The sequence below is a fragment of the Wyeomyia smithii genome, chromosome 1, assembly GCF_029784165.1.
Source record: "Wyeomyia smithii strain HCP4-BCI-WySm-NY-G18 chromosome 1, ASM2978416v1, whole genome shotgun sequence".
In the NCBI taxonomy this organism is placed as follows: domain Eukaryota; kingdom Metazoa; phylum Arthropoda; class Insecta; order Diptera; family Culicidae; genus Wyeomyia; species Wyeomyia smithii.
The window spans coordinates 180,248,976-180,271,415 of record NC_073694.1 but is presented as its reverse complement, the minus strand read 5'-3'; the positions used below and the strand labels follow the sequence as shown (position 1 = coordinate 180,271,415).

The window sequence follows — 22,440 nt, the reverse complement described above, 5'->3', positions numbered from 1 at the left end:
TGCGTCGCGAGATATCAATTCGACCGAAACATGCCGTAAGAGAGTCAACTCGGTTACCTGCGGACACCGGCACAGCTGTAATTAAACCTAATGTAACAAACATATTGTACGTAACGGCGCTGCTAAACTGCGTCAAAATGTGGAAAACTGTTGAAATTTGCGCGACACGTGAGGAGAAACGGGCACCAAATCACCGTCAACCGAGTGCAGCCGAGTAGATAAAACAAAAAGACAAAGAAAAACAATAAATAAATGCATTATTAACATTATTAGCTGCCGGTGCAGGAAGATACGGACGATAAACGGACTCTCACCTAGCAACAACACACTGGCCATTAGCAGAATTATCCATGGCAGTGGCTCCCAGGGCATCACTTCGGCACCGGTGAAGTAAAGCGCGATGCACACCGGCCACAGGATGGCCGCGTTCAGAAAGCCAATGAAGGAGAAAGTGAACGCAATTTGACCCACCGGAGGATCGCCCATCACCTTGCGAAACATAACCTAGAGGATAGAAAATAAAAAACATTGGCACAATCAAAAACACGATCAAAATTGACCAAAGAGTAAGATTACTACCTTGAAGACGGCATAGCCGGCGGCTGACAGTGCTGCTAGGACCACGCCGCCCAGCGTCGGGCTGCCGGTGATTCCGTCCATGTACGCCAAAAGTGCGATTCCGGTATCACACAGTATCACAGCCACAATCTGGAAATGTTTTCTGATGTTAGTTTTCACTGTGAAAGTGGCAAATTGATTTTTGGCTGTTGACGAAGAGCATTAGAAATGATCAATTATTTAACATGGATTTCGAAATTTACGCGAGTTTTTGACGCGAATTTCGCGGATAGTAAAGTAAGATGCAAATTTCGAGATGAGAGAGTTTCTCAGCTCACAAATTTTAAAATCCCAGAAAGTCTATTTTTTCTAATTGTTTTAGATTACATCACATTATAACCATTTATGCATTTCTGAGCCATTTGACATAAAAACTACTACCCTGCGTTTTTTTCATCAGTGGAAAAAGTGAAACTTTGGCCGTTTTGAGGCACGTGTTCCTGACGTCCGATTGATTTGGGATTCTAGATAAGGATAATTTTCGAAAAAACTGGATTTCGGACAGCTTCCTGGTCAAAAATTCTACAAGGCGACGGCACGAGGAGTTGTTCCTGCGAAGTTTAAGTTTGGTTTTATGGACAAATTTGTCAAAATACTGATGTTTTGGCCAGGAATATGCAGTAAGAGTAAGACGATGGACTCGAAGCTGTGCAAGGAAGAATGCCTCAAAAATCATGTACTATCTTTCATTTAAGCCCATGAAGGTGCCGTGATATTTTGGCCAAATTTGGCGAGTTGCCACTGCTTGAAACAAAAAGAAAATTACATGCAAAATGATGCTTCAAGAAAGAATCTTTTCTGTCTTATCTTAACTCTCGAAATCGATATCTTCGTCAACAGGTTTTATTCTTTCCAATGGTGGTTGTTAATGATGGAAAAAATAATCTGTTTTATATTCTCCAAACCCGAAAAATATTGTCGCTCTTGCATATATGGTATTTCCTTTTCTGGTTTAAATGGATGACCGAGGCTTCCGTAAATGCACCAACCTAACCACGTTCTAGTTGCAATCGGTCCGCAATCGTTTCCAGTGGTAAAGCGAGGCCAAGGTCACAAAGTCCTAGCAATAGACCCTTTTTCGCAAGTTTCGATGTGTGCATGAACAAATCCTCTTTCCTGTGCTCATGATATCTCTTTCCCCTGCATAGGTTTGCCAATATACACCACAACTTTACTGACGGAACGTCGTCATAAATTCGCTTAAAATTTGCAACGTTACTACTTGGCAATTCTAAAGATGCTGAGCCTACTGCAGCTTAATACTGGCAAGAAGTTTGTCCACAATTTCCTGTAAGACAATAGGGTTGGAAAGGTGCGATATCTGAACTACAGCGATTAGGTGCTGGGTTAGGTTTCCGAATTCGATCAATATTTCCAGCTTCTTCGCTATCGGAGTGGGAGTTCAACGAATATTTTTTTAATAAGTTTATTAATTATAATCTCAAGACGGTCAAAAACTGTCTCTAGAGTTCTCATAACATCTAAAGGAACTGTTTCTGGTACCTAACCACCCCACACTGTTTCCAAAGCGGCAAAAACGTGATCGAAATTATTTTGACCCAAAAAACTTGACTTTAGAGCCACAGTGTCTTCAGCAAAGTTGTTCCATTAATTATTCTCCATGTTATAGAAGCTACAGTTTTGTGACCAATTCACTTAATAGTGAAATGCGAATTTTACTTTTTTCATTTTTACATAAAAAAATTCATCGGTCCGGCAAGTTTTATGGAAAATTTCAAAAAAAAAAAATAACTTTGTCGAAGACACCATACTTCAAGCTGCCTATTTCAATGGACTTAAGTGGAGTTTTCTACAGATTGTCACTAAAAATCAGTTATAGAATATAACTTTTTGTAGTGATTTTCTACAATTTTCCAATGTTCTATTACATTGTTTGCTATAATAAAATAAACAGTTTCTTAGAAGAAAATGCATTTTTCTCTCACATATTTTTTTAGTTATTGACGGTTTCTGCTTGAATAATAAACTAATTCACACTAATCACTTTTTACTCAAAAAAAAAAAAGATTTTGGAGCCATAGTGTCTTCATCAAAGTTGTTTTGTTAATTATGCTGCATTCTATGAATGTTACAACTTTGTGATTAATCTACCCAAAAGAGAGAAACGAATTTTATTTTTTTTTAATTTTTGCATATGAAAATCCACTTTGCTGAGTAAAGTTTTAGCACATTTTATAGGAAACAACTTTGTCGAAGACATCATATTTCTATCTGCCAATTTAAATGAACTATTGTGATGTTTTCTCTAGAATGTCCCTAAAATCATTTTTTATATAACTTTTTATAGTGATTTTCTGAAATTTTTCAATGTTGTAATGTTTTTCAGTAATATAATCTCTTATAATTATTTAATTTTTGAACCAATTTACTTACAGATATAAACACAGGAGACAGCGAGAGACAAATGCTTATATCTGGATTAAATTATGTTTTAGTTATACTTAAATATAGAAATGGTTTAGTCTGCAGATATTTGCAGATTTCAGAGATATTTGTTAGTAAATTAATGCATTGTTTTGATAAAAATCGTCAATAACCAGAGAAATATGTGAGATAAAAATAAACTTTTTTCGCAGACATTGTTTGTTTTGTTATAGCAAACAACATTGCAGAACATTGAAAAATTATAGAAAATCACTACTAAGGGGCTGTTCCTAAACCACGTGGTCATAAAGAGGGGGACGGGGGGGTTATTTATTGCTGCCACCAAGTCAAGAATGAGGTTTTTGCATTGTAGAAATATAGAATGTACTGAAAGTTTAATAATGGAAATGTAAAAAATTAAGGTTATTAAATTAAATTAAATTAATTTTTGGCTCCCCGGACGAACACATATGATTCGCATTGATTCTTTAGGATTCCTCACATTGGATTCGTGAGCGTCCTTAAAAAGAATTCCTGAAAAAAGAAACCTCAGGAATGCCCTGTATATGGCTCTAGGATTCTTGAATAAGAATCCTGAGTGGGAATCCTCCGGATCGTGCTTGCGATTCCTTTCACGATTCCGTCACCGAGTTAAAATTATCCTGGGGATTCTTACTTAGGATTCTCTGCGTGTTAGTAAGGGTCTTGATGCCTATGGTAAACAGAACTCAGGGTCAAACAATATTGGTCCCATTCTGGTCCAAAGGGGCAACTCACGCCCATCGTGAGACTCTGGAAAACCTGCAAACGCTGCTGGTCGATCAAAAAGCCCTGAAGCTCCGGCTGGGGACATGATTCGAATAAGCACACATACATTTGGAAACCATTCCAATCAGAGGGATAAATTCAAGCCTCTGAAGAATGGAAATCAAAGTAACAATGCTGAATAAAAAAAAGTTTATTCAGGTGAACCTTCACCACGCAAAAGGAGCTAGCAGCGTTCTTTGTAGAAGGTTCACCCGTGAAAATCTGGGCGTAGCTTTAATTCAAGAGCCTTGGTCCAACTACAATAGAGTTAAAGGAATTTCTACACCAAATTGTAAGCTTATTTACGACAGTACACAAACTAGTCCTAGAGCAGCAATCCTAATACGGGAAAATTTAGCTTTTATCCCCGTTACTAAATTCATCAGTAGAGACGTCGTGGCAATTCAAATGGAGTTTCCAACGACCCGAGGGATAACGGAGATCATCGTCGCTTCGGCCTATTTCCCAGGAGATAACGTTGTGATTCCTCCCAAAGAAGTTGCCGCGCTTGTTCAACACTGCAAACTGAAAAACAAACAGCTCATCATAGGATGTGATGCGAATGCCCACCACACGGTCTGGGGTTGCAGTAACATCAATGTTAGAGGTGATTGTTTACTTCACTACTTGATTTCACATAACATAAACATTTGTAATCAAGGTAATGATCCAACATTTGTTACCAGTACTAGACAAGAAGTTCTTGATCTAACGCTTTGCAGCTTAAAATTATCTGGTATGATTGAGAATTGGCATGTGTCAAAAGAACAATCATTATCGGATCATAAACAAATTTTGTTTAACTACGTTTCAGGGGAACTGGTGACTGAAAGATTCAGGGATTCAAGAAAAACAAATTGGAATAGCTATCATTCCACACTCTTAAACAAGAATTCTGTTTCAGTGGACGACATCTCTCCACCGAGCAGCTTGAAACTGTTTCTTCATCTGTTCTAACCAATATAATAGGAGCCTTTAAAGAAAGTTGTCCGTTGAAACGGAAAACTTCTAGTAAGGACGTTTCTTGGTGGAACAATAAACTTGAAAGGCTTAGAAAATCATCCAGAAGGCTTTTCAACAAGGCCAAAACTATCGGCAATTGGACAGAGTATAAGAGCTGTCTAACAGGATACATACCGTAAATCAAAGAGAAGGGATTGGAAGCTTACATGTGAGCAAGTTGAAAACCTGCCTGCTGTAGCTAGATTCCATAAAGCCCTCTCTAAAGATCACACTAACGGACTTGGCCGCTTAAAGAACGAAAACGGTCAGTTCACAACAGATTCTCAGGAAACACTTAGTATAATGATGGATACACACTTCCCAGGCTCGACTCAATTGACTTCTGTAAACGCACAGGGCTTCTATATAGCTCACCCTAGCTCAATTCATGACAAGGTTAAAGCTAAAGAATTAGCCAGCGTAATATTCACGACGTCAAGAGTTGAAAGGGCAGTGGATTCCTTGAAGCCCTTTAAATCGCCAGGGCCAGATGGGATTTATCCAGTGCTTTTACAAAAAAGCAAGGATATTTTAGTCCCCTATCTGGTGGAGATGTTCAGGGCTAGCATGGTACTAAGCTACATTCCTAGTAAATGGCGAGAAGTCCGCGTCATATTCATTCTTAAGGCTGGAAAACATGACAGGACAAGTCCCAAAGCATACAGACCAATCAGTCTAACTTCTGTCATTTTGAAAATGATGGGAAAAATCATCAATCTACATATCAAATTATCATATTTGAACAGTAGACCATTGAGCAAATTCCAGTTTGCCTACCAAGCTGGTAAATCAACTGAAACAGCGCTCACCGTTGGTTTCAAAACTAGAGAAGTCTTTTGATGCTAAAGAAATCTCACTGGCAGCTTTTCTTGATATTGAGGGAGCATTTGACAACGCTTCCCATGAATCTATAAAGAAAGCTATGTTAAATCGAGAGTTTGACATGTGCGTCTCGAACTGGATACTTGCTATGTTAGATAATCGGTTAATCAAAGCCAATTTAGGAACATCAACTTTAACGACAAAACCAACAAGAGTTTGCCCGCAAGGAGGGGTTTTATCTCCTTTATTGTGGTCTCTTGTAGTCGATGATCTTCTTAACAACTTAACAACGGTTCGCTGATGACATTACTATTTTAGTTAGGGGTAAATGTGGGTCTACTATTACTGATAGAATGCAATCCGCCCTGAACTACACACTCAAATGGTGTAAGCTGGAAGGACTAAACGTCAATCTTCTAAAACAGTCATAATCCCATTTACAAGAAAAAGAAAATATAATATTGCAACTCTTAAGTTGGGAGAAACACAGTTGGTGCTATCCAAGAGCACTAAGTACCTAGGTGTAATGCTCGACCATAAGCTCAACTGGAACGACCATCTAGAGTATGCAATCTCAAAGGCAAACAACGCTCTTTGGGCTTGCAGCAATACATTTGGCAAAAAGTGGGGACTCAAGCCGAGGATGATCCACTGGATAGTGAGCTCAGCAATAGTGAGACCCAGAATAACATATGCTTCGCTAGTGTGGTGGCCCAAAACCACACAAATATCAGCTCAGAAGAAGCTAGATAAACTACAACGTCTGGCATGCTTATCAACAACAGGAGCAATGGCCAGTGCACCATCCAAAGCCTTATAAGCTCTTTTATATCTTCTACCCTTGCATCAATATGTACAACTTGAAGCCGAAAAAGGTGCTCTTAGGCTCAAACGTGTTAAATTTTTTCAGGGAGGAGATCTACAGGGACATTTACGAATCCTCAAAAATTTCCAACTGAACACCTTAGTAACCATGAATGAAGATCGGATGAACTCTAGGACTAACTTCAGTGTTCCTTACAAAGTGATTGAATCCAATCGCACCGAATGGGAAGAGGGAGGTCCTCAAGTTCGTCCAGGATCAGTCATTTTTTATACAGATGGCTCTAAAATGGGCGAGTCTACAGGCGCTGGGGTCACTGGACCAGGAATAAATGTATCAATTCCAATGGGACAGTGGCCCACAGTTTTTCAAGCCGAAATAAATGCTATTTTAACATGCACAAATATTTGCTTAGCTAGGATATATAAATATGCCAATATCTGTATTTTCTCAGATAGTCAAGCAGCCCTCAATGCATTAAAAGCATATACATGCGAGTCGAAGTTGGTATGGGATTGTATTCAATCTCTACGACAACTAACTGCAACAAACGTTGTTAATCTATACTGGGTGCCTGGACACTGTGGTATAGAAGGAAATGAAAAAGCCGATCTCTTAGCAAGAATTGGTTCTTCAACTGCTTTCGTCGGGCCGGAGCCATTCTGTGGAGTATCTTCATCTTGTTTGAAATCTGAGCTCAGAGGCTGGGAGTCAATGATGATTGATGCCAACTGGAAGGCTTATTCCAAAGCTAGACAATCTAAACTATTCATTACACCATGTAATAGAATCACAAGGAACCTGCAGTATGAATAAAGCTGATCTGAGTACTTTAACTGGCCTACTGACTGGACACTGTCCGAGTAGGTATGACCTTAAAAAAATAGGTAAACTGACAGATGACATATGTCGTTTCTGTAATTCTGAAGTGGAAACCTCGGAACACTTACTTACTATGCCAGTGCAGCGCATTGATTCAGCGAAGACTGCGTATTCTTGGAAAAGGTGTCCTTACGCCTAAAGAGATATGGTCTGCTGAACTAACGAAGGTAAAGAACTTCATCAAAGAAGCCATCCCTAGTAACAATATTGGTTTTATCAAAGTTTTATAGCGCTTAATACAGCCAAAACAGCGCTATAAAACCTTGATAAAACCACTTTTGTTACTTGGGATACCTTCTTGGGGTGAAATGCAAAGTCTGGGGGCGACTATCACTGATACCCATAGTGATGGAACGAACTGACAGTGCATATAAAGTAACGCGGAGTATACCACAATATATCTAACTAATGGTAGCAGTGGACATAGGCTCCTACAAGGGAGAAGGGTCTTGGTAATTGAAAAGACCACGTGGTTAAAGTCGCAGGGGGGGGGGGGGGGGGGTTGACCAAAACACCACGAAAGACCAAGGGGGGGGGGGGGTACGGGGGGTATAAAAAGTGATTAAAATATGACCACGTGGTTTAGGAATGGCCCCTTTAAAAGGTTATGTTGAAAAAACTAACTTTTAGTGATAAGGGGTTGTTCCTAAACCACGTGGTCATATTTTGATCACTTTTTATACCCCCCGTACCCCCCCCCCCCCGTGGTCATTCGTGGTCTTCGGGTCAATCCCCCCCTCCCCTTGCGACTTTAACCACGTGGTCTTTTTATTTATCAAGTGCCAAATATTCGCTTAATTTTTTTCCATTTATGTTATTAAACTTTTAGTACATTCTATATTTCTAAAATGCAAAAGTTTCATTCTTCACTTGGTGGCAACAATAAATTATAAGTCAGGAAAAAAGACCACATGATCATTTCATTTACCCCCCCCCCCCCTGCGTTATCTTTCGTGGTCTTTTGACAAACCCCTCCGCCCTCCTCTTTATGACCACGTGGTTTAGGAACGGCCCCTAATCTGTAGAAAACTCCACATAAGTCCGTTTAAATAGGTAGATAGAAATATGTTGTCTTCGACAAAGTTGTTCCTTATAAAATGTGCTACAACTTTACCGGAGTCGATGAATTTTTATGTGCAAAAATGAAAAAAAAATGTAAAATTCGCTTTTCACTATTAAGTGGATTAATCACAAAACTGTAACTTCTATAACATAGAGAATAATTATTGGAACAACTTTTCTGAAGACACTGTGGCTCTAAAATCAAGTTTTTTGGGTCAAAATAATTTCGATCACCAGAGAATCACATCAGAAGTTTTTGCATGTTTTACTATTTGTAGCACCGTGTATTAAATGAGCGACAAAAGTCAAAAATTCTGTTTTTCTTGAAGCATATCATAACTCAACCGACTATGAACCAATTTTCACAAAACAACCTGTATTTGATTCGTTATTGAAAGTATTATCAAAATACGAAATAAATGGCTAGTTCGATGTTAGGTTGAAAAATGGTGTAGAAGAGTATTAAAATTAAATTCAAACTCAAATAACTCGACATGTTTCGAAGAAATTCGTACAAACCTGAATATATTTTGAAAACTCTATCGTTACCTTTTCCAAAACTGCCAGAACATTGAAAATCGGTTGAAAACAGACCAAGCTACAAAAATTGTATGCCCTGAGCAGCGTTGCGACTAAGTTTCAAATAAAATCTGGCAAAACGAAAATAAAAAGTCTGGCAAAAATCTGGCACTGAGTTTTGGAGAAAATTCCTGGTAGAATTAAAAGTGATGACCTTTTTTTTGCTCTCGCCGGGTGAGGTAGGTAAAGGCCAACCACGGCTCAATAATGACCTTTTTGTGAGACGACGCGAATGAAATCTGGCAAATATCTGGCTTAATTTTAAATATCTGGCAGATTCTGACGTTTATTTGTTTGTCTGGCTCGCAAACAGAAATCTGGCAAAATCCCGATTCATCTGGCATACTGGCAACGTTGGCCCTGAGGTCCAAAAACGATATTTCGACCATAACTCTAAATTTTAGGGGAGTTTGGAAAATCTCTAGTATGAGCGAAGGTTACACTCAACAAGACCTACAACCTATACTAGGTCACTTCGGAAGTACTTGCATTTTTTTTCATTTGTAGCACAGCACCAATTTCTATTACAACCGTTGTTACAGTGATAGAAATTCGTTTAGCCGCATTTGAAAAAAACTTGAAACACTAACAAAACAATTAGGAATATTTTTTTTATCGAAATACTTATTTGTTACAGTAGTAGTATATTCCAATTACTCTTATTGAAATACGCAAAAGTCGGCATCGGTAGATGTAAACATTCAAACATCGTTTTTTAGACGTTAAGCCACAGGGCAAAAAATCAGGGTTTTTGAGTTTTTCTTCTGTGAGAAAAATCACCTTGTTCAATTTACAAGGTAAATAGTAGATGGGTGATTCACGTTTAATCTAGAGGAATGGCGAAAGATACTCCATTGACGGAGGAGAAGCTTGATATAATAAAGATTTTGAAGGAAGAAAAGCTTTCTAACTAACCACTCAATCACAACAAAAATTGGTCGATCTTAGAAAGTTGTACGGGATTTCTTGAAAAAAGGTTCGAAATTTGGTAAAAAGCTTCCTACAAAAGAAAAAACAAAAGTTACTTTGCGTCTCAAAGATCAAATAAGACGCAAAGCAACCAAGAAACAATTGTCTTGTTCACAAATTAAGAAAGAATTGGATGCTCCAGTTATGAAGGGTCATATTGCGCGCATCTTGAACGAGTCACCAAACATCAAAAGGAAGAAACTGCAAGGGAAGCCGAAACTGACCCTCGCTCAATTTGGATGGCCCGAGCTGTAACAGGTGCTATTGGCACGATTTAGGTCAACAAAATATCGTGATATTGCAGGGAAACTTTGGGAGTGGAAGTTTTATGGTTTGGGGAGCCTTTTCTTATTACAGCAAGCTTCCCATTTATTTTATTTTCACCCAAATGAACTCCGAAAAGTATTTTTAATTACTGGAGGATGTTTTGATTGGCCATATTGAGAATAACGCTACCGAGGATATTGTTTTTCAGCAGAATTAGGGGCTGTCCACATTCCACGTGGACAACTACGCAAACGTCTACGCTTGTCCACGGAAGGGGGTGTGGGGGGGGGGGATAATAATAATGTTCACGTGGACACAATATTTTTCCAAAAAATGAAAAAAAAAAATTAGCCTTCAATAAAAAAATCTACCGCTGTGCTGGTTTTAGAGTTGTTGTCAGCTGTATTTGTGATGAATTTCTAAGGTATATTTCTTTTTTAATCATTTTCTTTCGTTAGCAGAGGTCTTCGGGGCAATTTTCACTAAGCTCAATTTGGAATAAGTTTTGTCTTTAGTCACATCCATCTATCAATTTAGAACTAAATCCAGAAATCATCTTTCCTATTTAAAGGAAGTGTTTTCAGATGTTTCAAGCAACATTTACTAGAGCTTCGATGCATTTCAAATTGAGCTTGATGTGGTTTTTCCTTGAGTTTCGTATTTTTTCTGGTGCTCTTTTAAGTTATTAAATACTAATTTGAGACCAATTTTCTAGCTGTTTTCTTGTTTTAGAGGCGTTTTTCTGCTTATTCGAACAGTTTTCTATTTAATTTGGAATTAATTTTTGGTGGGGTCTCTTCGCTGTTTTACGTTTTTAGGCATTTTGACTGAATTTTGTTTTTTGAAGCCATATTTTCTCGTTTGTGTGCGATATGTATAATGATTTTGGAAATGACAACCGAATTTTATTTGTTAATTAGATGTAAATTTTATTTTTCATCATTATTTTCGTTTTTGTTCTCAACTGTTTTTAAAAGTAACTATTTCGGTAATTAAAATCTTTTTAGAGTGGATTTTCAAATCTATTGTGTTGTTCTTTTTTCTGGCATTAAAAAGAGTTTTCAATCAGGGGCAATGTTGTATTATGAAACGCGATTAAAACTTGGCTGGTGACAGCTGAGTGACAGACGAGCTACTTGTCCAAAACACAGGCGACTCGTCATCTCCAATGCCAAAACTACTCAGACGAGTAACTCCCCATAATCTTCTAAAATAGGGTACATAATTTGTGATTATATAGGCCATGTTCGATTTTGGCAACACGTCCAAATTTATTTTTTTTGATGCCTACCGGACTAAAGCGAAAATTCAATAGCCAATTATATGATTACTTACTTAAACTTGATATAATAAAGTAAATTATACACAATCATTTCAACAGGATCTCTACAAAATTCGAACAACTTTATTCCGCCTAATGAATATTGGCACCATATTATTCAGTCGATTTAGTGAAAGTTGATTTTATTTTTTGTTGCTTCCATTTACTACGACATGGTCAACATTTTTTATAAGTTATGCTTCCACATTTTTTATGCAATAAGTAACGAATGAAATTAATTAGATAAATTTTATATCCCTGCAAAAAAGTTTAATAAAAACAACCTCGATACTCACCCGAACCCCAACAAACTGCTCCTGCAGTATGACCCAGGCCAACAGGTAAACGCACGCCACATTGGTAGCGAATAGGGCCATCACATCGGTGGCCAGCAGAGCCTTCAGAGACAGTGCGTACAGATACGTCGTCAGCAGCCACAGTATGCAGAACGTCAGACAGCGGTTCAGAAAGCGACCGATCGTGAAACCTCGATCCCGAAAGCCCCGCAGTATCTCCCCGAGCACCTCGCCCGTTCCGTCGCACTTCTTGATGGCCACCCGGCCAAGAATGTAGATCGGAAAGAACAGTATCGAAAAGTTGGTACAGAACCAGGACGCGAAAAATGGTGCGTTAAAGATGTGCGTTGAGCTGGCCGGTACCAGCCGATCCGAGGTGACAATCGGTTTGCCGGTGGATGGCATAAACGACGTCGTTGGTCCGAAACCGTGCACGATCATGGCGGAGGAGTTTGCGTCCGCCGTTAGCATCGGTTCACTGTCCGTAATTAGTGCCGTCAGGTGCGGTGGTAGCGTGGAGGAGTACGCGTTCCTTTGTAGGTACAAAAATTTGATACAGTGTGTGGCTCCGACCCAGGAAGCCGTCACAAGGATCGTCACGCATACCCCGAAGTACATCTGAAATTAACCACCAAGAAAATCATCACTTAAGTTTGATTTTTGGAAATCCAGCCGCGTGTACCTTTTGAGCTAGTTCGGAACAGCATGAATCGCGACATCGTTTCAGCCGGGAAGTCACCGGCGCTGGTGCTCCTTCTGCTGTGGTACCTCCTCCTGCTGTAGTAGTGGTGTTAGTGTTATTCGGTACCGTTGTTCCCAGCACGGTCGACCCTCCTGGGGGTGGAGTTTCACACACACTCCCGGTGACCGTCACCCCAATCAGACTATCCTGACCGTCATGCTGGCTCGACGTCACCGAGTCCGAGTGCATAATCTGTGGCACATTGTTGTTAAACCCTCCGAACGGTCCATTGGGAGGTTCTCCTAAATCAAGTTCGCTCGTGTTACATAAAACATGAACCTAGCCTTGCCTGCTTTTTTTTGGTCTGGGAGGAAGGTGTGGGTTGTTTCCATGTACTTCTACGAGCACTTACCTGTTACCACCACGGAAGGTGCACGAACACGTTTCGGGTTGAATATGGCCGGTATTTCGCTGTCACGTGTCATGATGTTGTCAATCATGGTGTTCTGGTCGGATTCGGCTGGCTTCTGCTAATTGCTTCCATCCTCTAGGGCACCTGCAATGATGTCGGAAGAGAAGGGATTTTATTAGATTTGTTTTTTTTTGTTTGATACTGTTGTCCGCTGTCACGAACGGCCCTGGCCGTGATTTTACGAGGGTGCGGCTGTTATTTTCGAGTGCAAGGTTTCTATTCCAATCGAATCTGTACTAGCTAGGTTGTTAACAGCACCCCAAATGACAATTTCGTAACACATTTTTCTATGTTGTGAGAAAGGCCGATCCTGGGAACGGTTGCGCAACAATTCAATTCATAACTGCAAACCCAACCGTCCTGCGACGGTCTACATGCGATTAATGTAGAAAGCAAATTCAGTCCAAGAATGCGGCCACTTTGGAGGCTGTCTACATTTCCTTGCAACAAATGTGTAGGTATAGCCCCGATCGCAGCAAAGCGGAACGGGTTTCGCCAACCCCAAAAAAGCTCGCTTCGATGGGAATTGGGAGGCTTGCGAAAAAAAAAACTGCACCACAAACTAATGACCCAACCCGTCAGTTGGCAGTCTAGAGACTCGAAAAAAGTGAAAGATACTCTCCATTTTTATTTTGACAGACCCTTGTTAGTGTCTAGTCGAGGCCCGAACGCGGCGCGGCAGTGGTAGCTGTAGTGAGGTTCGTCGCTTGCTCGTGCGACGCTGAACGGACGCCTCGACTCAGCAGGCGTCAGTCTGTAACGAACTATCGAACACGCTGCTGTATACTCTGCCGTGCGCGTAATCGTTTCTTTTATTTTGCACGCGCGCGCATCCGCATTTGCCGAAAGTTTCCACGCATCAAAAAAATCAGTGATCGTAAGCAGAAGAATCAATAAAAAGGAAAAGTGACAGCCGGTGATTTTTGTGAAGCCACCTTCTAACCTTTAAGTTGAAGCCATAATAGGTTGAATTATATTTGAAGCTTCGTACAGCCGTCATGAGAGTGATGCTCCGGGCTGTGAGTGTTCGATCGGAAGAAGAAAAACCCAAAACAGAGTAGCCAAGGTTTCGAGAATATCTGAGATTCGGAAGTCAACCTGCATTTACGGCGGTTGTGAAGCGTTGCACACTTCTTCGTGGTGTTACACATGAGTGCCGCTGGTTTTTCGTTCGGGGGAATAGTTTTGCAGCAATGAGAGTTTTGGTGTTAACTTTGGTTGTAAGTAACGTCCTTATTTTGTCGACTTAGATCTTCGTTAGTTAGTGAACTGAACTGCATATCTATTGAATTGTTAAAGCAGTTGACATTGATATTTGCACAAACAACTGTGCCACTGTGGAATGTCTCGTGGGTCGTTAGAGGTTTTCACATTTCAGAGCACTTAATGAATTCTGCAAAACATGCGAAATGTATGCCACCTAGATAATAAAGCAATAGAGCGTCGCGTGACATGGTTCACGACCAGTGTCACTGCTGACCACGTGTTACCTGGGTAAATAGCCATTGCATAGCTATATTGAAACAATTAAAAGTGATATTAGCATTTTTTTTTAAAAACTAGCATCCAGGAGAAAAACCTAAACTATTTTTTGACCATAAAACTTTCTCGTTCATCTTCGGTTTAACATCCTTCTTTCGTTGTTCTGAATTTTTCTGCGCTGCTAATTGATTGAGTTCAAACATTAACAAACTACGCTTCTGAAACTTTTTGAGTATTTATAAGTCGGATAAAAAACTGGTATTAACACATTGATAGAATTTATATAAAGTTTGAGGTACAAACATTATTTTTAGTAATTTTCAGTTAAACTGAAATGCGAGTTGTTTCACTAAAATTTTTAATGTAAAGGAAAGAAAGTGATCCAGAACTAAACTCGCCACACAACAAGTGTAGTTCAAAAAAGAAACACTGCAGTTTGAATTTTCATTTCAACACAAACTTTATTGGATTTTAGATAACACTTAATATACCATTATATGTACTTCTTTATAATAATTAAACCTAATTCGAATTTCATCCTATCCAAATCCTTTTTGAATTTAATCCAAATTCAATCTAAAGCCAATCTAAACTCATTCCATAGCTATTCCACACCCATTCCAAATCTAATCCTAATCCAATCCAAATCCAACACGAATTCGAACCAAATACTATTATGTGGATACAATCCCAATCCAAAACTAAATTAAAATCCAATAGAAAACCTCTTCAAATACAGCCTAAATCCAATAATACTCCAATGCATATGAACTTCACAAATCCAATCTAAATTCAGTCCAAATTCAATCAATACCCGATTCAAATTCAGATGAAATCCACTCCAAAACCAACCTGAATGAAATCTTCAGAAGAACGATAGATAACACAAGTTTGCAGATAGGGTTAAATATTTTGGAAAAGGGAGCTCTAATTTTCGTAAAATCAATTAAAGGATTTTCAAACTGAATTCTACAGTGCTCATTAAAATGGTCGGGTTTGATAGTTTTCAAACCCGTACCAGTCACGAACCCGAATTAACATGATTTCGGCTGACGTTCCTGAGATAAGCGAGAAATCGCTAGAACCAGATGATATCTCTGGTCTAGGATATTCAAAAATAGCATGAGTAAGCTTGCCAATCCGTTAGCAAAAATATATAACAACAAGGCAATTCCCAGAACTTTGGAAAAACACCTGCTCGAAATTATTCAAAAAATAATTCTCAGTGACCATCTGCTGTTTTACACCAAAAACATCATCTCTACTGATCAACACGCTTTTATTCTGGTCGTTCTGTGACAACTAACTTGCTTATGTTCCACTTCGGAAAGTATCACTGATACTAAAAACGGAAAGCAAGTGGATACTGTATACACGAACTTGCAAGCTGCATTTGTTAAAACTGATCATCGAATATTTCTCCACAAACTCGTTAGAATGGGTGTCTCCAAACTTTGAACCCTGCCAATTTGGATCCTACGCATTCTGAAGATTTAGAAACACTTCCGACGTTCCCCAAGGAAGTAATCTTGGACCGCTCTTTTTCGGTTTTGTTCAAAAATGACGACGCAGACCGTCTTGGAAGAAATGTAAGCTATCCTATGCTGACGATCTGAAGATTTTTATGGTCGTGGACAAATTTTCCGACGGTTGCAGATTTTTGAGGATTTGTGTTAAAAAAAAACCTATCAGTTTTCGGAAATGTGGCGAAATTTCATTGCACATCGATGTAGTAATTCCATAAAAACTACTTATTTTTTATTTATTAAGACTATAACTTGTCACATGAATTCATAATAAATAATAATAAAAATATTGGCAGTGGAACGAGGCTTCGATAAGACTCCTTCCTCTTGACATAGTAAGTCCCTCTCCGAATAAACATGGCCAGAGAGGAACGTTTGATGATATCTCTTTAAGAAATTGTAATTTGGCGATATTGGTAGGATAGAAAGAGGCTCGGTATAATAGAGCTATAAGCTTGAAACGGAATGTTACTGATACACACCTGGGTAACACCACAATAGATCAAATGTCTCTGGTATGGATATTTTAAAATCCTAACGTTTGGATTGAATATAGTTTAAATTTTATTGATTTTCAATGCAACCTAAGACAATATTTTTATATTTTTTTATTATCATTTATGGTTTGGCTGAAGATAGTATTTTAAAGAAAAAAAAAGAGAAATGTTCGTAATCAGCTTTCCGATTTTTGTACACGAAGAAATTCAAATCCCAAATAAATCTTCCATTGGGCGACAACGAGGTAATTGGAATACAAATGGAGTCGAGTGGATGTTCAGTAACTTTTAAGCTTTTTTACGCAATGTGATGATGCTTTATTTATTTATTCCGTCAAGCAAATGTAGACTACAGTTATGATAATACAATCCTTTAGCAGAAAAGTAACAACGCCCAAAATTGTAATTGCATTAGGCGATCAGAATGTGAAGAAATGTGATAAAGTTAGGGATTTAGGAATAATCTTAGATTCTAAACTTAATTTCATCGACCACTATAACACTATCATACACAAGGCAAACAACATGTTAGGGTTTATCAAACGCTTCTGCTACAGTTTTCAAGATCCGTACACCATCAAAACTTTGTATATTGCCTATGTGAGGTCAATACTGGAATACTGTAGCATTGTGTGGTCTCCTCGTCCTGGCGTACATGAAGAAAGAATAGAATCAGTACAAAAGCAATTTCTACTATATGCTCTTCGTAAGCTAGGTTGGACCGCACATCGTCTTCCGTCATATGAAGCACGCTGCATGTTGATTGACATTCAAACATTAAAAGAACGGCGAGAGTACGCGATGACTTCATTTGTAAACGATATCGTTTCGCAGAACGTTGACTCAGCAGTACTACTTTCTAAATTGAACTTTTATGCACCCATTCGACAACTTCGACACCGTAGTTTATTTGCTCTTAACCATCATCGTACGGAATACGCAAAAAATGGACCTATAAACAGTATGATGAATTCTTATAATCAACACTGCGAAGCCGTTGACTGTACGATGTCCCGGTATAAACTGAAACAGTATTTTAAGTCCTTGAGGCTGAGGACACAAAATTAATTTGTTTCATGTTCGTGTATAGTTTAGAAATTACCAGTCTACATATATGATTGACGAAATAAATAAATGAATGAATAAACAATGTTTTCTTATATTCTATACATTATTTCCAGTAGTTAGTGGTTTTTTGATTTGATTTCTGCCCATAGTGATGTCGATATTTTCGCAGTGCTGATTATAGTGACGCATCATGCGATTTATTGGGCCATTTTTTGAGTAGTTAGTTCTGTGAGAGTTTTCCGAAAATATTTTACAATTTCCTAATTGACGACTGGGTGCATAAAAATTTAGTTGAAATAATAATTTAGAAGAATGAGAAATAATGTAATTGATAAAGTAAAGCATTGAAAGTTCGCGGCGTTTTTTAAGTGCTTGTATGTCTATAAGCATGCAGCGTGCTTCATATGATGGTAAGGGAAATGCTGTCCAATTTACCTTACGAAGCGCGTACAAAAGAAATTGTTTTTGGACAGATTCAATGCGTTCTTCATGTTGTACAATATAGGGATTCCATACAATGCTACAATATTCCAGAATTGGTCGGACGTATGTAATATATAATAGTTTGATTGTGTATGGGTCTTGGAAATTATGACCGAAGCATCTTATAAAGCTCAGCATACTATTTGCTTTGTTGATTATTGTGTTATAATGTTCTATGAATGTAAGTTTGGAGTCTAGGACTACGCCTAGGTCCCTTACGATTTTGCATTTTTCTACAGGTTGGTTTCCTAAGAAAATGTCTGTTGGTGGTGTAACTGTTTTTCTGCTAAAGGCTATTGAATTACATTTTTTAATGTTGAGTTGTAATAGGCTTTTGTTGCATCAAGTGTAGAATACATTAATTTCATTCTGGAATATTTCGAAGTCTTCTGCATTGATCTTCTGCATTTTATAAAGAGCTTCATGCCGTCAGCATATACAAGCACATGTATTGATTTAAGTAGAAAGGAAATGTCATTCATGTCATAAAAAGAAGAGGGCCCAGGTTAGAACCTTGAGGAACCCCGGATGTTACTTCTATTGAGTTTGAAAAGGAATTTTGAAAGCGGACTACTTGTGTTCGTTTTGTTAAGTATGACTGCAGCCATTCCAAAAATTTTGTTTCCATTCCGTATTTTTCGGACTTGAAGAGCAATAAAGTTATGTCGATTCTGTCAAATGCCTTGCTAAAGTCCGCTTCTACGTGGTTGCCGTTGTCCATTACAGTCAAGGCTTTATCTGGCCAAAACATATACCTGTTATCAGCGTGGTGTTTTTGAAGAAATGGAATCAAAATTTTCTTCAAGCATTCGTTTTGGTGCACATCTTAATGGGATTGGGATTGACCTGGAAGCGAACCATGATTTTGATCAGAAAAACGTCTTTTTTTGTTCATCACTTTGACTGGTTCTTCACTGGGAATTATTGTTGAGAATGCATTTGTGCAGAGCTTCTTGTTTCGACGCCATTTTGAACAGAGCTAAGCATTAAGGCGGCAATCGCTAGTTCGAACTTCGAATTTGGCCTAGAAGTAGTGCTCAAAAGTTTCGTCTTCTTGAATAGAGCACCCATGCAAAATTTCAGCTGAATCGGGCATCGAGAACTGGTGCCTCAAAGCGGTTGAAGTTGAACTTTTTTGACTAATGAGCAAGTCCACGCTCATTAGTCCGATTTCGCTGAAACTTTGCAAAGTTGTTTCCAGTTAATAAAGAGGTCACTCTATACTATCAGTTCTTCATGTAGACTCACGACTGCTGTTTCAAAAGGGCCTATCTAAAAATGTGACTGATGAATGAAATATTTTATATCAGAAGAACGACTTGTTTGATTGAAATGGTGTCTTCAGTAAAGTTGTAGGCAGGGCTGTCATTCGCACACTCATTGCGCTCAGTGTGTCAATTTTACGTCAAGGCACAACGAGAACGGTACCTACACATTTCGAAAACCAACAGGCACAAAGAGAAAGAGCGAAAACGAAATAACTATGAAAGATATCACCATGTGAGAAATATTTCAAGAGAGGGAGAACGGAACAACACTTTGTGCTGCTTTTTGTGACACATTGCGTGATAACAAAGAGCTTCAGTTTGAGCCGTTTGCGTTGCGTTGCGGGTAGAAAAAATAGCAGAGAAAAGGAACCAAGAAAAGACCATATACATTTTTGAGAATTCATTTAAAAACGATTCTCAATGGCGTGGACGTGTTTCTTAGGACATATTACGCACGTCCAGACATGTTTCTGTCCCGGTATTCATATACAATCGCTACATGCATTCACTACTGGTACCGTTCATTAGGGTGGTAATGACTTGTATGGAAAAAAATTGTCCTTCGTCGCATTTAGAAGTTCGTTCAGTCGAAAAGTGAAACTTTAACCGATCGATTTTTTTCATTTTTTGTTTTTGGATAACACCAGATCTCGATGTTTCATGCTATTTTAAGACATTTGGCACCAGAATGTTTTGATATTCACAAATTTATGGACTACCGTGTTTTTTTTCATTGATCACAAAATAATGCTTTCGTGTTCCCGGTGTCAGATTAAGCTGAAGTTCAGTATGGGAACTTTTTTCGAAAACGAAACTATTGAGCCCTACTTCTAAACAAAATTCGAAAAGTCGATTCCTATTGCAACCCTACTGTTTATGTACGAATCATATTGCGGCTATCTCCGCAATGTGGGGCAGAACCTAGAAAAGTCGCGACAAAACTAAAAAAAAAAACGAAATCCAGTTTTCATGTCTCATTTTATTTTCTACTTGCAGTAGACATGTTATCGACTGGAAATCATGATAATTTACTTTGAAAAATAATTTAGAAAAAGGCGCTATAATATTGTGAAAGTGAGGATTTACAAGGCTTGTGAAATGAAAGAAAAAAATGTCACAGATATTTTCCAGTAGAGCATGCAAATACTTAGAAATTAATTAGCTATCTTTTATGACTCTCATAAAATAGAGTATAAACTAAAAGGTAATGTGATATTAAGACAGTTTTGTTGAAAATAGGTTCGAAGGAGGCATAGTATGTCAAACAAGTTTTTTTTGTAATTTTTTCCTCATTTTCGGCAATATGAAAAACATAAAGTTCTACGTTGTTCTGCTATGACACTATTATTGTATTCAAATACAAGATATTGGCTAGTACTAAACCAAAAATCAGCTGCTACTAGTTGCGACTTACCGAGTAATTCGAGTTTTCGCAACGATTGTTTTCATGTCAATTAATGTAAAAATCGTTAATAAACAGGGTCCGTTCGATGTTTTTCCTACAATAGGCTTTGCTAAATGCCGGTGTATGCAACACGACCATAATCGTGTTCGGGGGTCTTTCAAAACTGACGTCCAGTAGTATGAAGACCCCTCATAAATAATTATTAGTTCTAGGAAACAGTTTGTTATTGGGTGAACAGTGTCTTAAACAAAAGTAAGCGTTTAGTGTCTATGCCAAATGGGATAAACTATAACAAGAAGAGCTCTTAGAAAGGGAACATGACCAACTAATCTTTAATTGGACAATGTTCCTATTTGAAATCTTTTGTCACAAACAATAACATTAAAATTATATTTTATATTGTTTTTCAAAAATGATGACACATCATAGGTTGGCAAAAAACTATACAAAGGCAACTACAAACTTCCAATAATTCATTTCATGATGACTCGGAAATTCGAATATATCTGAAATTGAAACATATGTACTTAAGTCCCATTTATAACTAATTACTTATATTTTGGGGAGCATGAATAATGAAAATAATTTTATCTCGTTAACGGTCAGTCCTACAGTTGTAATATGTTCGACAACTTTATGTCAATTGATAATATAAACAACTTTCCCGAAGAAACTAGCACCACTTATTCAGAAGATAGATGTCAGCGCCATCTGTGGAAAAAAATTAAAGCTGTCTGTATACATTTTTCAAAAAGATGTTTTTATGGTGAACAACATTGCCGAAGACAGGAACACTGTGGAAACAACTGTTAAGGAATTATGAGGTTTAGTCGCACCAACAGACCAAGTTGCCCCACTGTGCCCCGCGATAAAAAATGGGTGTGTATCCCTGAATTCAAAAGTTCTTATTAACTTTAAACTATAGTTTGATAAAATAAATGTCGAGAACAAAACAAAGCATACTTTTTTTACTATTTTATTATTTTACTTTTATTTTAGAATAATCGCACCACATCAGCACCATTTTTCACAAGAAACATTAAGCTTTTGAGGTATTAGTAAAGTCTCCCAACCTTCTTTTTTTCTCTCATGCTCTCTCTTTCTTCCTCTTTCATTTGATATCCTTGTCGTTCACTCCCTATCCAATGGCATTGGAAAGCAGAATTAAAAACAATCAACTTCCATTCTTCGCGGAATATCGATAACACACATAATAATCACTACTCACTAATTTTAATGAGTTGAAAACTAAGTTTTAATTCTTGTTAATTCCACACATTATTGAGTTTTTGTGAATATTTCATACTTATTTGAAAAAAAAAAATTGAAAATGTTTGTTTGTGCATAACGCATACTTATTTCAAAGGTTAAATGGAGATTTTAGAACTATTTTCGACACCATCTCCTTTTGTATAGATCCTCAAAATTTTGTGCAATAATTTGTCAGATAGCCCTCCTCCTTTCTCTTTGAGCGCTACGTATTATATGGATGTTCCTTCGCGTAATTTCATTTTTAGACAAGTCATGTTTGAAATAAATAAAATGTACTATGTATATTCGAGTCTAAAATTATATAATTGAATCATACATAATGAAGTCTATGTATAACCGAGCCTGACCTGTAACGCATACGTTCTTGGCCTTAGCTGAAATATTGGATGATGTGATGGTACATTTCACCGCTAGGTGGTATCATTCTAATTTTCATTTTAATGGGGGGATGT

The 22,440-nt window shown here is 38.0% G+C and overlaps 2 protein-coding genes across 26 annotated transcripts in view; one reads left to right on the top strand and one right to left on the bottom strand.

Annotated features, from left to right (window-relative positions):
* The window catches only part of LOC129718516 (putative thiamine transporter SLC35F3), a 135,023-nt gene that overhangs the window by 50,425 nt on the left and 62,158 nt on the right, over positions 1–22,440 (bottom strand). For all 24 annotated transcript variants that reach the window (XR_008726940.1, XR_008726938.1, XR_008726941.1 and 21 more), the window contains 6 exons: positions 12,928–13,071; positions 12,516–12,817; positions 11,834–12,451; positions 580–708; positions 315–504; positions 58–147 (listed from right to left, as the gene is read on the bottom strand). Coding sequence is in view for 19 of the 24 variants with exons in the window: in XM_055669348.1 (XP_055525323.1) it covers positions 58–147; positions 315–504; positions 580–708; positions 11,834–12,451; positions 12,516–12,817; positions 12,928–13,015 (1,417 nt within the window). In the remaining 5 variants the exon portion in view is untranslated. The remainder of the gene's footprint in view (positions 1–57; positions 148–314; positions 505–579; positions 709–11,833; positions 12,452–12,515; positions 12,818–12,927; positions 13,072–22,440) is intronic.
* Positions 1–22,440, top strand: part of LOC129718519 (putative uncharacterized protein DDB_G0282129) — a 119,353-nt gene that overhangs the window by 50,226 nt on the left and 46,687 nt on the right. The window contains exon 1 of one of the 2 annotated variants that reach the window (XM_055669366.1): positions 13,732–14,207. The exons of the other annotated variant lie outside the window; for it this stretch is intronic. Within the exon in view, the coding sequence (XP_055525341.1) occupies positions 14,181–14,207 (27 nt within the window). The 5' untranslated portion in view covers positions 13,732–14,180. Of the gene's footprint in view, positions 1–13,731; positions 14,208–22,440 lie in introns of those variants that run through there. 2 annotated transcript variants of the gene reach the window in all.